This window comes from Carassius gibelio, chromosome A3, assembly GCF_023724105.1.
Source record: "Carassius gibelio isolate Cgi1373 ecotype wild population from Czech Republic chromosome A3, carGib1.2-hapl.c, whole genome shotgun sequence".
NCBI lineage: Eukaryota > Metazoa > Chordata > Actinopteri > Cypriniformes > Cyprinidae > Carassius > Carassius gibelio.
The window spans coordinates 10,799,590-10,814,768 of record NC_068373.1 but is presented as its reverse complement, the minus strand read 5'-3'; the positions used below and the strand labels follow the sequence as shown (position 1 = coordinate 10,814,768).

Sequence of the window (15,179 nt, the reverse complement as noted above, 5' to 3'; positions counted from 1 at the left end):
AGCATGCACGTTTACTTAGCTATCTAAATATGGACTTATTCTTTTTTGTATAATATATATCCTACACCTATCTGCAATTTCTCTGTGTTTTTCTATGGAATAATCAATACACTCAGGTGATAATACAGAAGAATTCTATTTTCAGACATCATATCAGACATTAAACAATTTGAAATTGCAAATTAGACATGATCTGTAATATTCGCGATTACATTTTTATGCATTGTTTTTGTAGCGAGAGCAAAGATCTTCCACCATTCTGAATAAATGTTCAAGGAGTAGGTACCGGAGATTTTCACCTTTACTTCCCCTCATTGGCTCAATCAGAAACACGTTTCACGCATGAGATGCAAGAAACCAGATACAGTCATACAAACTATTCCTCTCGACAACAGGCGATTTCAAACTCTTCACATTAGACTACATTTCCCAATGCCGATGCAGCCACGTGCGTGGGGATTTTTGAAATACGCACCGAGATGTGTTCTGGAGAAACTGTGTCACTGGGCCACGAGGCTCATGGGGTCACATGTACACATTTCAAGCCTCGTGCAGCCGCGCGCCTGCGCTCATCTCATCCATGCTCCTTGGAACGAGGCAAAAGCAAAACCGGGTCGACTTGACAGAACAGTTCAGAGCGACACAGATAGGGCGAGTGACGAGCGCACTGGCGTATGATACACTTGAACTGAATTAACCAAATTTCCCTGACGTCTTTGCGCAGAGTTTCTCATCTTTTGCTCGTATTTTATGCGGTTATAGGACGGTCATTACGTTACAGTTATGACTTTATCGTAAAAAATAACTGATCTGTAAGAAACACTGAAGTGCATCTGGAGAGAGTGAATCTCTCTGTGTGTTGCGTTGGAGATTCTGTCATAAACCTGCGTGACTTTACTGAGGCTCAACATGACGACTGCAGTAGATACAAACAACACAGGTGAGTCTTTCTGCTTTAAGAAACAGCTTCGTTGATCATTCTGTTGTTGTTATTATTATTCATCAATCGCCTCTCTGCTTCACTGTCAAATTGCATGTTAGTATGTTTGTATTACACACTACTGTGCGTTGCGCTACGGATCTACACTGTACATTTATAAGCACATCTTGGCGCAGTGGGGCGGCACAGATATATAGCCTAATAATTTCCCTTCCTGACATGTTAGTAAATCGATTTAGCGGTGTAGCTCGACGAATAACCTCGTCAACTTGTAACAGCCTATTTAAGACATGGTTCTGAAATAAACAGTCCCGAAGGTGTGTTTAAATATGTACATAATAGTATTATGATAATACCTTTTTTGCGTGTGTAAATAGGCTACTTCACTATGCCTTCTCAAAACATAATATGTGCGAAATGAAAACGGCTGTTCTAGCATGCATACTTTTAATGTTTCTGTGGTATCTGGTGTGATAAAAGTTCTGGATATGTATAGAAGGTAAATACTATAACTATGGCAAGGAGGACATCACGGGTTAAGGCACTGTTCTCGTGAATTTCGGGGAACTAGGTCATAACTGCAAAGTCAGGTGTACGGACATCCCTGTGATGCAGGCGAGCGTCGAAGATCCTCGCTCGATTCACATGGACCGCCGTGCCTAGCCATGTGCTTTTTGTTTTCATTCGATCTCCGCCTACAGTCATTGGTAAGCGCAGGCGCTCATTACATAATTCCGCCTCGCGCCGTGTTTGCCCTCCCAGCGCGAGCCCGTGTGTGACGCCGCAGTCTGAGCCATGTGCGCGCTGCGATTGGACCGGAGAGCGATGCGCGGGGCTGGACCTCACTGTAACCCGTGTTCACTGCAGAAGTGGGACGAGAAATTGATCCACTTTAACGTAACAGTTTTTTTCTCTCCCTTTGACAGGAATACAGCGTCACAAAATATCCCCTCCTCTGCCTTTTATAGATTCTTGCAATTAACACATTTATTATGAGCGAGTTATGCTTGCTAACTTTACTTAATAAAACAACTAGGAAAGAGTTTTAGAGTTAGTTAATTAGCCTATGAAATTGTTTGTCCTCGTCGAATGTTTTCGACTCAATTCTAATAAATCATATGATGAACTGGGGAAAGGTTTACTAGGATTTATTTAATGTTTACTATTTACTGAGCGATGTAGTTTTTAGTTTTAATCACGAATGAGACGGTTTCCGGTTCGCATCGTCTTACAATACCCTTTAACTGTGGCTTACGGGACAACGTAAACACTGACAGCGTTTATTAATGTAGTATAGTGTAAAAGGCTTGCTCATTGCGTGTAGGCGTAAATCAACGCTGAAGTTTTTTTTTAAAAAGCGGGTGTGTTTTGAGAGGCGTGCCTAAAGAAGCGAGTCCCGTTGAAAGGCGGTCCTTGTATGGCGCACGTGGAAGGGAGGCGTGCTTCCCCAATGACGCGCTTTAACAGCTCACGCGCGCGCGTTGTGCTCACACATTTCCTTTGACAGTCTATGTGTTTGGACTGAAACACAACCAGGAGCCAGAAAAGGAACGTATCTGACCATCTGAACCCACCGTTTCATATAACTATAGCCTACCAGAAATATCCACAGTGCACTCACTAAGTCAAAATTGCAGGTTATTGGACATGCATTGATAAATCTAATGCGAGACAAGTTTTCTAGAGCACCACAGGGCAGTCAAAGCTACAGCACATTTCTCTGTCTTGGCTCCACCTGACACAGTGACTTTTTGACCTTTTGTGCTAGTGTACAGTTGTTATGTAACACCTACAGCAGTTTGCATTTGACATTCAAAGTGCTGTAAAGATTATACTTGCAAAGACATCTCAACATAATTCTAGTCTCATAGGATAATACCATTTTTTAGCAATATCTATCTATCTATCTATCTATCTATCTATCTATCCATCCATCCATCCATCCATCCATCCATCCATCATTTACAACATAAGCACAAATCTCACCAAAATATGGTTTCCATCATGTGCATTGATGAGGAAACTGTAAAATGAGAGCGAAGGACTGTGGTTAATTTCAGGCGGAAAAGGCAGAAGGAAGTATCAGACACTAGGGAATAGTGCACATGCTAGAGTCAATGCCAAGGTTTTAAGAGTAGTCTTATCTGATTTGAGTTTATGGACGCTGATGAGTAGGATCCAACTCAAACAAAACAGAGTTGTAAATAGCATGCATTAATGCACACATGGTTAGGCATGTGCTTCTGACACATCATGCAAGGTTGCGTGTTTTATAAACGGAAATAATAAACCAAAGTGGCTCGCTCACATGAAACACTGGTGCAACTGAAACTATAAACCACAAAAAACGCCGTCTGATGCACAAACTCAGGAAGAAAAGAGTCGGTCGCTGTATTTTCTCTTTTTTTATGCCCCCATGCAGTTTACAATAACAGTTCCTAGAAAGTATCCGTTTTCCACAAAAACAGATTCTCTAGCTCCCTCAGCTTCCTTGTTTCCATAGCACCATCTGTTTTGGTGCAGCTGCTTTTATAGCGGAGAGAAGTATTTATGGGAACATTTTAACGAGGCCATTTTAGGGAGGAGAAAAAATACCTGAGAACTTTTTCAGCTTCCTCTCGGTGGGCCTCTCTCTCTCTTTGTGTTTCCACATTGCAGCAATGAGGACTATCTATTAAATGTGACTTTCTCTTCTGTCACTAGGTGGGGTAATATCATACATCGGATCGTGTGGTGGCTCTCCCAACCGCACCAGCCCTGTGTCCATGTACAATGAGAATTCCAACAGCAGCCTACAGTCCCTTTCACAACCCTACTTTGGCTCTTCGTTCCCACCATCCCCCAATGGATCCCATGATTCCTCTCGTATGTACACCAGCAACAGCAGCAGCAGCAGCTCGAGTTCAGGATCAGGAGAGGACGGAAACTCATCGTGCTCTGGTGGATCCCCAAGAGGCCGCGAAGACGGTGGAAGTGCACGCAATTCACCCAACAAATCAGTTGCCACCCTTACTAGTAAGCAATAAAAAACATGAGTAATGTATAGTATGGTATTTAGGAGCAAGATTATAACAGCTGAATTTCCCCCCAGAGCTGAATGGAATGGTGTTGCTGTGCAAAGTGTGTGGCGACGTGGCTTCCGGTTTTCACTATGGTGTCCATGCCTGTGAGGGATGCAAGGTAAGACAACAGCATTGCTTTACATACACATGCACCATAAAAATAGTGTTGACTGCAATCTGTAACAAATCTTTTATAATGTAAATATATTTTTTTATAAAGAAGCATTAATTGAAAAACATTTATATTTTCTGCTTTGTCTGCAGGGTTTCTTTCGACGCAGCATCCAGCAGAATATCCAGTACAAGAAGTGCCTGAAGAACGAAACTTGCACCATTATGAGGATCAACCGGAACCGGTGCCAGCAGTGCCGTTTCAAAAAGTGTCTGTCTGTGGGAATGTCCCGTGACGGTAAATATCTATACAACCAGACTTAGAAAAATACAGAGAAAAGTTTAGGGATGCACTGATATTAGAATTCTGAATGATACAGATAACCTGGTATCTTTCGAAAATATTATAACCAATAAATACAAATATTAAAATGAATACAATTTACTTACTTTATACTATTTAAAAACTAACAAAAAGTTTCAATATACATAATTGTACAGAATAACAATTTATATTAACTCTGATATTTGCTAAATATTATACTTAAAAGTAATATTACTAATATTAGTACTAATGTTAAGCAATGTTAAAAGTAAAATGTTTTTATTAGCGCTGACAAATGATTAATTGCGATTAATCGCATTCAAAATAAAAGTTTTTTTTAACAATATAAGTTTGTGTATTTATTATGTATATAAAAATACACACACATACATTATATATATATTTTTAAATACATGTACATTTATATATTTACATTATATATAAATATATTTTATATATAAAAATAACATGTTTTTGTTGAATATATACATGGCGTGTATTTGTATTATGCATATTTATATATATATATATATATATATATATATATATATATATATATATATATATATATATATATATATATATATATATATATAATATACACAGTACACAAAAACTTTTATTCTGGATGTGATTTATCTCGATTAATCTTTTGATAGCACTAGTTTTTAAATTATTAGTTTTCTTTTTTTTAAAGATTATGGCTTAAGTAATGTGAAAATGAGCACACACCACTACATATCAAATATCAGCTGATACGATAAATAAATTATTACTATTATTATTTTTTAAATATCACCCAGTATCTGATATGGAACCATTATATCCTACATCCCTTGAAATTTTTCTAAACAGAACATTTTCATATAACATAAACATGACGAGTTTGTGACATTTTCTCTCCTTTCTTAACCCCTAGCTGTTCGTTTCGGCCGTATCCCAAAACGCGAGAAACAGCGTATGCTGGCCGAGATGCAGAACGCCATGAACAACATGGTGAACAACCAGCTTCAGAATGAATTCCAGCTGGCGAGCATCACATCCAACACCCCCTGCTCTTCCTCTTCATCCCCATCCACCTCTTCCTCATCTCCATGCACGGGGCTTACAGTGGGACCGCAAGCCCAGCCCTCCACAGTTCCCACAGCACCGTCCCCTTCCCCTCCGACCCCAACCTCCCCATCGGTGCAGCCGGCTCAGAGTCCCCCGGCTCTTACTTCTTCTCCACCACCGTGCTCCAGTCCTGGTGTAGATAAAACCATCGCCGCTATAACCAGAGCACACCGTGAGACCTTTGTCTACACCCATGATAAGTTAGGTCCAGCACTGCTGCCCCAAAACGATGAGCTGGACAACCGAAGCAGCAACCACTGCATGGCTGGATACCACCTCAATAGCCACAACACCGTCTACCACCATGATAATAATGTCGCTCAACACTGTAACAACTTCGAGGTGCCACCAGACAGTAGCCTCCATTTTCAGGTCTCCCAAGCTCCTGGGCAACATCAGCAGCTCAACAACAACAGCCAACGACCTCCAAACAGTAACCTCTTCAGCCTCCACCACAGTCAGGAGATGAACAGCAGCTCCCAGGGGCAGAGCTGTCCGTGGAAAAAACGCAAGGAGATTCTGCTGGTAAGAACTTTGATATTAAAATGACTTTAAAGGTGATTTCCAAGTAAATAAGAGTTGGAAGTGACGAAAATATATTTTTTCCAGGCTTGCCCAATGAACATGCATCCTTACTCAGACCCCAGCAAGACACCACACGAAATCTGGGAAGACTTCTCTCTTAGCTTCACCCCAGCGGTGCGAGAGGTGGTGGAGTTTGCCAAACACATCCCAGGGTTTAGCACGCTGCCCCAGAACGACCAGGTCACTTTGCTGAAGGCTGGAACGTTTGAGGTAAGTCGATGTCGATTTGTGTCAAGATCATGATGCTAGCTACGTCTTGATAGTTTTACTAAGTGCGTATTTCTTTTTGAATATCTCCTGCAGGTCCTCATGGTGCGCTTCTCCTCTCTGTTTAATGTGAAAGAGAGGACCGTAACGTTCATCTCAGGCACCACTTACAGCCTGGAGGCCCTGAAAAGCATGGGCATGGGCGATCTGCTGGGAACCATGTTCGACTTCAGTGAAAAACTCAACGCATTAGAGCTCTCAGCAGAAGAACTGGGACTCTTCACTGCAGTCGTGCTGGTGTCTGCAGGTCAGTTGCATATTAGTGTTACAGAGAAAGTTCACTTAAATGTGATAATTGTCATCAACTCACCCTCATATTGTTCCCAACCCGAAGACTTTGGTTGATCTCTAAACACGTCTTCAACCGATGGACAGAAACCTCTCGGGTTTCATAAAAAATGTCTTAATTTGTGAAGATCAACCAAAGCCTTATTAAGTTTGAAACAACATGATGGTTTGGTAAATAATGAAATAATTAAACATTTTGGCTGAACTATACCTTTAAAGGGATGAGTTAAATCATGTCATTCCAAAGCTTCAAAAATATGTGTACCATAGTTTGATCCACTCATTAATTCAATCTTTCATTATTTGTTTCTGTTGCACAGACCGTTCTGGCATTGAAAACGTGAATTCAGTGGAGATGCTTCAGGAAAGTTTAATCCGGGCTCTCCGAACCCTCGTCAGCAAGAACGCCCCTAGTGATGCCTCCCGATTCACCAAGCTGCTGCTCAAACTCCCTGACCTGCGCACGCTTAATAACATGCACTCAGAGAAGCTGCTCTCATTCCGCATTGACGTCTGAGGTTGCAAGAAGCTGGTGAAAGTGGGCCACTGAAAGACAGAGCGGGCACAAACATTAGAACTCTTTTCCAAGAGAACACACCAGAAAGCAAACTCATGCCGTTGGCACTTAACAGCTCTTGATGACACATTTAAAGGGATGATTTGGTGTCTAATGGCCGGTCAGTAGCCTTTATGGCTTGATAACCACCATATAGGGCAGATAAAAGGGTCCTTGAGCCAATTTCAGTACTTGCCTGAAATGGGTGGTAAGATTAAGCTAATAATAAAGCAGACAAAAACAATCACAAGTGGACTGCATCTACACGGGGAACAAGTGCATAATGCCTGTTGCAAGGGATCTCCAGGCCACTTCCAGAGAGGGGACGACAGCACAAAAACACCAAGCGTCTCCTCGTGCCCAGTCCGGCCTGGGTTCCTGCTAAACCCACACTCAGAGAAAATGATGATCATTGTTACTATAATGCAAGCTATGCGTGGCATGAACATTCACATCCCTGTGACTTTGTAAAATATGTGTAAATATGGTATACATACTTTAAATGTTTTAAAATGTATAATATATATATATTTTTTGTAAAGTTCACATGCTCAACACAAATGATAAATCTATTCAAGCACAGATATATATAAGTAGAGTGTATGCATATTATAGAATATCAAGACATGTATTTCAGTTGTTTTCTTCACAAAGGCATTTTATGAAACGAGAATGTAGTGTTTTATCTTTTTCAAGTAGATATCTGAAGAAAAAAAATCTCTATGTAATGTTTTTAACCTGCATCTTGAATAAATTTGGGTTTATCTGTGTACTGAACACTTTTATTGTAAAGAAAGTAAAAATTTATAAAATATTAACTCAATGACAAAAAAAAAACCTTTATGAAGTAATATATATAGTATACTAGGTATACTAAATAGTTGTTTTTTTTAATGTCAAGAGAGCACTGAGCAAAATGTACCATCTCTGTCCTCAATAGTAAGGTTGAGACTGGGTCCTCTAGTGGGAGCTGATGTGTGTAACAAGCACAGAAGACAGGAAATAATGCCAATTCCTTTCCATAAGCTCTGCCATTGAACAGGACTGAGAAATAAACTAGTTTAAATGATCAAAAGTCACAGAAAATACATACACACACACACACACGTATATTTAAAAAAATATATATATTTAAAATAAATGCCGCTCTTTTGAATTATCCCTTCATGAAGTCCTGAAAAAAAAGGCTTGGTTTCCACAAAAAATAACGAGCAGCAATTAATATTTTGAAATGTTTCTTGAGCAGCAAATCATATCAGAATGATTTCTGAATGATCAAGTGACACAAAAAACTGCAGTAATGATGCTTAAAATGCAGCTCTGTCAACACAGGAATCACTATAAATAAATACGTAAAAAAAAATATAGAATAGTTTACGTATATTGTAAAAATATTTCAAAGTATACACACACTAATAAATTACCAACCCCAAGTATTTGAACAGTTACACATATATGAAAGGGGGGAAAAAGTGGAGAAATATTGAAAATATTAAATACTGGAAATTTACATACGTGACGTTCTATAAACGGAATCTTGACACAATAGAATCCCTTTACCTAACACAGGAAATACAGGAACACTTTTGCATAAAGGTAAAACATCCAATAACAGTAAACATGAGTAATCAGAAAACATTGAGCAAGTGGGAGAAAAAACACCTACACTTTATTAATCAACTCATTACCCTGATACCAAGAAATAAACGGTACTTTTTTAAAATGACAAAGCAATGTGAAAATAAAAAAAAGAAAGTATTTTCAAATATATCTATATAAAAAAAAAAAATACTGATTACAAGATACTACAAATTCTGTAGATCCTTTTAAAGCTTTTATTACATAGACAAAACCAGATTTTATTCAGGATAAACAGAGGGACAGAAAGCAATAGTTTACTGAGGTGATGACGACGGACTCAAAAGGTCAGAAGTCATTATGTGATCTACAAAGGTTATTGTCAAAGCACATCACGTAGTCCAGGCCCTTTCTAATCGCAGACATCAGACTAAGCTAAGAATATGCTCTCCACACACATGCACACAGAACTGGGTCACTGTGCCCTCGTAATCAGCTTCACAGCTCCCTATTGGCCAAATCCAGAGCAAACCTCACAGCTTATCTGGCCAATGAGAGCAGCTCCTGTTGTGCAGCACCTGAAGCCGCAGATAACTGGTTCAGAAAGTGGAGTCATGCTCCAAGTGTCGAGTGGAGTATGTCAGAACAACCACAGGAAGAAAAAAAAGACTGTAAATTTGATCTCTTGTTTCGTAACAAGCCAGAAGCCAACGTGATAGCAGCTTTTCGTGTCTGAGATTGAATTATACAACACTTCAGAAGGGAACAATGATTCTAAACAACTGTTGTGAAGTTAAAAAAAAGGGTATTAAATATACAGGCAGCAGAGGAATAAACTTGAGTCTCCAGATATCGTTACCTAACCTGTTATGTCAGACCATAGTGGATGGAAAGATGTGCATGTGGGGCTCTACACAGGAAGTGCTGCCCTCTAGTGTGGAGAAACAAGAGCTGAAATAGGGAGTGAAAACCGGGTGCCATTTAATACATTTTAGATTCAGTTTATTTACCTTTTTTGATTTTTTTATTAGACACAGGAAATTTAAACTACACTGTAGAGAGATGTCATGGGACCTGTATTTACTGAAGTGAACAATGCACAACTCTTTGCTACTTGAAAACATACAGTATGAGACTTAAATTGAAATGCTGTTTTTTTACAATGCTTTGGCATGGGTTATTTATGCCAATAATAATTCTATTAATAATTATGGCAGTCTGGGTTGGTTAGATAATAGACTCACAATGCAGACACAAACATTAATTTATATGTATCAGCAATGAAACCAGAACTGTACAGTGGATTACGTGTAATATAATAGACTCTGACTCATGACATTCATGGTGAAGTCAAACCAGAAGATCTGGGCTGGAGTAAATCTGGTGATGTCAGATGTCTGGATTGGAGGAGAGAAACTCAAGCCACTCTGTCAGGACAGGATGCTGCACCGGCGGCTGAAAACAGTGATGCATGAATGAATAAACTGAATTCAGAAATGGCAGAGAAAAACATTGCAAGGATCTGAGCTGGTAACATCATGACCTCCTATAAGAGGGGATATAACAATTAATTGGCTTAGGGAATATTTTCAGAAAATGCTGGGTCACAAAGCTGCATGATAAGGCTCTCAACCATGCTCACATTACATGCAAAAAGACAGATCTTTTAACTTGCATTAAAATGCAATTCATACTTTCAATTACTTTAATGCAAATTATGTATTAAAATTAATTTTGATACTTTTGGAACATACATACATACATATATATATATATATACACTCACACAACTGTTCTGACATCGTAATAAAGCAATACAAAGTAAAATAAAAAAATCATTACTTGAATGTATCATTAAATTAATTCAATTCATAAAAAGAAATCACTGTTAAATAATTTGGCATAATTTATGCTACTATTTAAAAAAAACTTTAAGGTAAGGTTAGTTCAGGATGTAAAATGACATGTGGGGCAACTTCCCAAAAGGGTAATGATAACTGAAAATGAATAATTTCTGATATATATACATATATATATTTATTTATTTAACTTTTTACCTTGAAAATGTTTCTGAAATTAAAAACTCACATGCATTAAATGTGTAAGAAAAATATGGTACTTCTTCATACTTAATTCTTAAAACTTTAAATGTTTTTCAAAGACCAACCAAGTCAGCATGAACACGTTGAGCACAATTTTGAAGAATTTTGAATAAGGCACAAATTTGGTGCATAAATCAGCAAAGACATGGATATTTCCATATTTTGATGCTTTGTGTCATGACTAGTAAAAAAGAAACATGAATTAGTGAACTGTAATAAAACCTTTGCACTCTTCCTCACCTGTAGATGGGCGATATCAAGCAGATTGCCGTCTTTCCTCACAGACAGGAGAGTAGCTCGGCCGTGTGAAGGGTATCCCTCCTCGACCCTCAGGTGACAAACAGTGGTCGCAGTCTTGAGGAAGATCAGAAGCTTTTCAGCAGGACACCAATCGATCGCAAACCTGACCAGACAAGCAGAAAAATGCAAATGAGATACAGGAAGTAAATTGCTTTATAGTGTAAACCCAGTTTTCTTGCTTTATAGAACAGAATGCTGAGATCAAGTGTTGTTAAATTAAAACATTTCTCAGCAACTGAGATCTAATAAAACCAGAAACATTTTTTTTTTTTAAATACAATGGTGAACAAGTTACTTGAATGAAATGCATTACTGCAAGCTTGCATGGTGTAGTATTAAAAATAATTTATGTCGTTTTTTTTTTTTTTGCAATAAAAATAAAGCAATAAAAAAGAACATTTGGCCGACAACATTTCACAGGTTAAAGAAAAAAAAGAGGCCTGAAATGCATGTCGTCTTTTGGTTTTATGAACCTTTTTCTTCATCAGTAACTTGTGATGAATCTGAACTTCACTGCCATAAAATATAGAAATGATAATAAGATTAATGAGAGATGTTTGTATAGACTTTAAAGGAAACTGTACCTGGAGTGCAGAGCCTGAATCTCAGACAGCATCTCTCCTTGACTTATGTACCGCTCCATCACCTCCACAAGGGCGGCGCTCACATGCCTAAGACGCCCGTCCACCGCCTCCTCGACAAGACCAGCAGTGCCCTGAAACACCTGGAACACAGAAAAAGATACCTTTACATTGATGTAATCAAAGAAAATTTAAACCAGATGAGGCTAAAAAGATATATAAACAAAATATCCGTTTTTTTAAATACCGGCAGCATCAGTCTGATTCAAAAGCTTGTCTAAAATTGTTTTAGAGGTTCCAAGTTTTGTTAGTGTAAATAGTGCTGTATATAATTTTTTTTTTTTTTCATTCTAGTCCTATTTAATTCAGCATAACAAATTATAGTATCATCGTACTGTGAGTGAAGTGTGTGTGTATGCATACTACAAACTACATATTTTTTATAATTTTGAAGCACCTTCTTTCTTTGGCAATTCATCACTCACTTCATGTATCACAGATCTCAGCATCACTACTATAGGGAAATATATGCGGAGACACAGTACCTGAAGATGAAACTCATCGCTGGTTGTCATGGTGATGGACACACGCAGGGGTTCGAGTGATTTTTCGGCAGCACGAGGCAAGAGCTCGAGGCACAGCTCAGAGGAACTGACTGACAGCAGCCTGTACTGCATGTTTCTGTGAGTCACTGAGACCAAGGTCTGCAGCCTGAGAGACAAAGAAACATTAGAGGAAGAGAAGGGGAGCTTATTGTGTTTGTGCAGGAAAAACGTTTTGAATATTTGAAGAATCTTCACTGTAATCATCAACCCAACACAGTCACTGTGACTAAATTAGGGATTTATCTCTTTCTCAGGTTTAGTATGCCATCTAACCTGACAAAGTCTTCAGTGTCACATGATTCTTCAGAAATCAGTCTAATATGCTGATTTGCCACAGAAGAAACCTTTATCTTTTTTATTTTTTATTTTTTCAAAACAGTATTTCTGTGGAATCTGAGATTTTGGGGGGATTCTTTGATGAATCTTTAAGTTCGAATAACAGCAAAAACAGTAGCAAAAAAAAAAAAAAAAAGGTCTATACATACTCACCCGTCTCTTAATATTGTCCAGTCACTAATTCGAGCATGCTGTTTTTCAACCTCATCCTTGAGCTTAGAGAGCTGCAAATCACACACATTCAGAGCGTTTTGCGCTGCCTGGAGGGAATCTTCCAACTGAAAGCTGATCTGTTTCTGTGTGAGAGAAAGGAGTAAGAATTCGAGCAAGCTGATTCTACCAGTTTGTCCCACAGCCGTTTTCGGTGAAGAAAAGTGGACACTACTGGAAGTCTAAAGTGAGTGGATGGCTTACCTCAGCTCTCTGATTTCGTTTAGCTGTGATTCTCTCCTTCTCTTTGCACTCCTCTTTCTGAACAAGAATGAGATTTCATGTAAAAATGTATCTATATTCAGCTATCAGTGTTTAAATTCACGAGTTTAAGGCCACACAACAGCAATCTGCTTTTTATAAGATTAATCCAATGCATAAATCTTATGTGCTTGATAAATCCGATAAAGAGCTTTTTTTCCTCCTGAATTTAGTGATAAAAGTCTACCTTTATCTGCAGAGTGGACAGTAGAGTCTCCAGGGTTTTCCGTTTAGCTTGAAGCTCCTCAGTGCGAGCCTGGAGAGTGTTGATCAGCCCCTCCACCTCCTGAACTTTCTCTTGATATTCAGCTTTTAATGCCTTCCATGCAGAACGAGCTTCATTACCTGTGTGCCAACACACACGAACCAAGGCACCATCTCGTCGTTTAGCAAATGAACAGCGATGAACAGTAATATAGAATGATCCATGAGGTGTGTGTCACCTGGGTTTCGGGGACATGGCTCTCTCAGCAGCTGATCCACTGACTCCAGACCTGCCAGCAGCTGGATCATGTCATCCACCACACACAGCTGTCTGAATGCATGCTTCTGTTTTCGCCTGCAGTCCTACGCAATCAAACACAGAGCATAAAACAGCAATATTTCATTCATCTTTATATATATGTTTAATGTAACTAATTTTATAACACAGCTCTAGAGTTATAGTTACTACAATAAAACCATGGCAATTGGGTATTAGCCAATGCAACTGAAAATAAATAAAATTATTTGAAGGAAAAATTAGTTATTGGCATAAACTACAGTTACACATAGCAGAACACAAATTTACAATCAGATAGGGAGCCATAATTTCTCCCTCTCCGGTTTCCTGCACTTCGGTGGTGTTGCATGATTTCAGGAAGGAAGGGTCAGTCCTTTCCAGAAGCCTGAAAGCAGAAAATATTAGTGTTTATCAAATCGTATTTGTTCATATTTCATGCTCTTAAAAACAAGGACCATAGCACGTCAGTATTGTATTACAATATACAAAATATACGCATTAATAACTAAATGACTTTAATTATTAAATTAAAATGTACTCGGTTCAGTGTGTAAAACTACAGTTAACTTAACGTTACAGCTGTGACTTAAGGCGACGCACTTTTAGTTCGAGCGTTTAGCTTTCGCCATCCAAATAACGACTTGCTAGACAACTAGTTTGATTCTTATAGCGAAAGGGCATTTCTTAACGTATAAAGCGCTATAAAAACAATTCAAATATTTCCATATATCTTTATGGTTCGACAGACAATACTCACGCTTCAATTCTTTCCGTCGCCATTTGTGTTTTGAAACTTACCGCCTAACGCTGATTGGTCAGAACATTGACGCCTACGTCACAAATGTCAACCAATCATTGATCTATAAACTAAACATGTAGCTGTACATAAAAGACAAGAATTTACAGCCAAATAACAACATATTAGTGTATTTAAATTATATCCACAACATTGCATACATTGTGTGTGTGTGTGTGTGTATATATATATATATATATATATATATATATATATATATATATATATATATATATATACACACACTGTAGGCTACTTAACCTAATTCATGTTTTCAACAGGCTAATAATGTATATTTATCTATTTAAACATAGACTTATACAGGAAATAGACTTTTTATGCGCACATTAATGTTTATGCGTACATCAAAAGCGTTCTCATTTAGTTTAAATAATACAGTTAAGCAGTTGTATGTCAGTCGTTTAATACGACTAATCAATAAATAGATTAAAAAAAAATGCGTAGATGCAAAAAAAAATATTAAAATATGAAGCAACAGTAAACTGCTAGTTTGGAACAAACAAACAATTACTTAAATACAATACTTTTTATTATTATCAGTCGTGGTTTCATCATTCCTGATTTCTGTAATAACCCTTTTTTTTTTAAGTTTTTAATGAATCCTCTTCCTCAATTAAACCGGAGGGGAGCAAAATTTCGT

At 38.1% G+C, this 15,179-nt stretch overlaps 2 protein-coding genes across 2 annotated transcripts; one reads left to right on the top strand and one right to left on the bottom strand.

Moving 5' to 3' along the window:
• Nucleotides 1-598: 598 nt before the first annotated feature.
• Nucleotides 599-8,019, top strand: LOC127946486 (nuclear receptor subfamily 1 group D member 1). Its single transcript, XM_052543105.1, has 8 exons — nt 599-940; nt 3,644-3,955; nt 4,032-4,120; nt 4,267-4,411; nt 5,358-6,076; nt 6,161-6,346; nt 6,440-6,650; nt 7,012-8,019. The coding sequence occupies exons 1-8, from the start codon at nt 910-912 to the stop codon at nt 7,206-7,208; spliced, it is 1,890 nt and encodes a 629-aa protein (XP_052399065.1). The 5' UTR covers nt 599-909; the 3' UTR covers nt 7,209-8,019.
• Nucleotides 8,020-9,068: 1,049 nt separating this feature from the next.
• On the bottom strand, nt 9,069-14,542 carry LOC127946485 (ZW10 interactor). The gene is made up of 10 exons (XM_052543091.1): nt 14,480-14,542; nt 14,011-14,107; nt 13,664-13,787; nt 13,408-13,565; nt 13,164-13,220; nt 12,903-13,045; nt 12,354-12,519; nt 11,812-11,951; nt 11,168-11,330; nt 9,069-10,280 (listed from the first exon to the last, which is right to left on the bottom strand). The coding sequence occupies exons 1-10, from the start codon at nt 14,500-14,502 to the stop codon at nt 10,215-10,217; spliced, it is 1,137 nt and encodes a 378-aa protein (XP_052399051.1). The 5' UTR covers nt 14,503-14,542; the 3' UTR covers nt 9,069-10,214.
• Nucleotides 14,543-15,179: the final 637 nt, after the last annotated feature.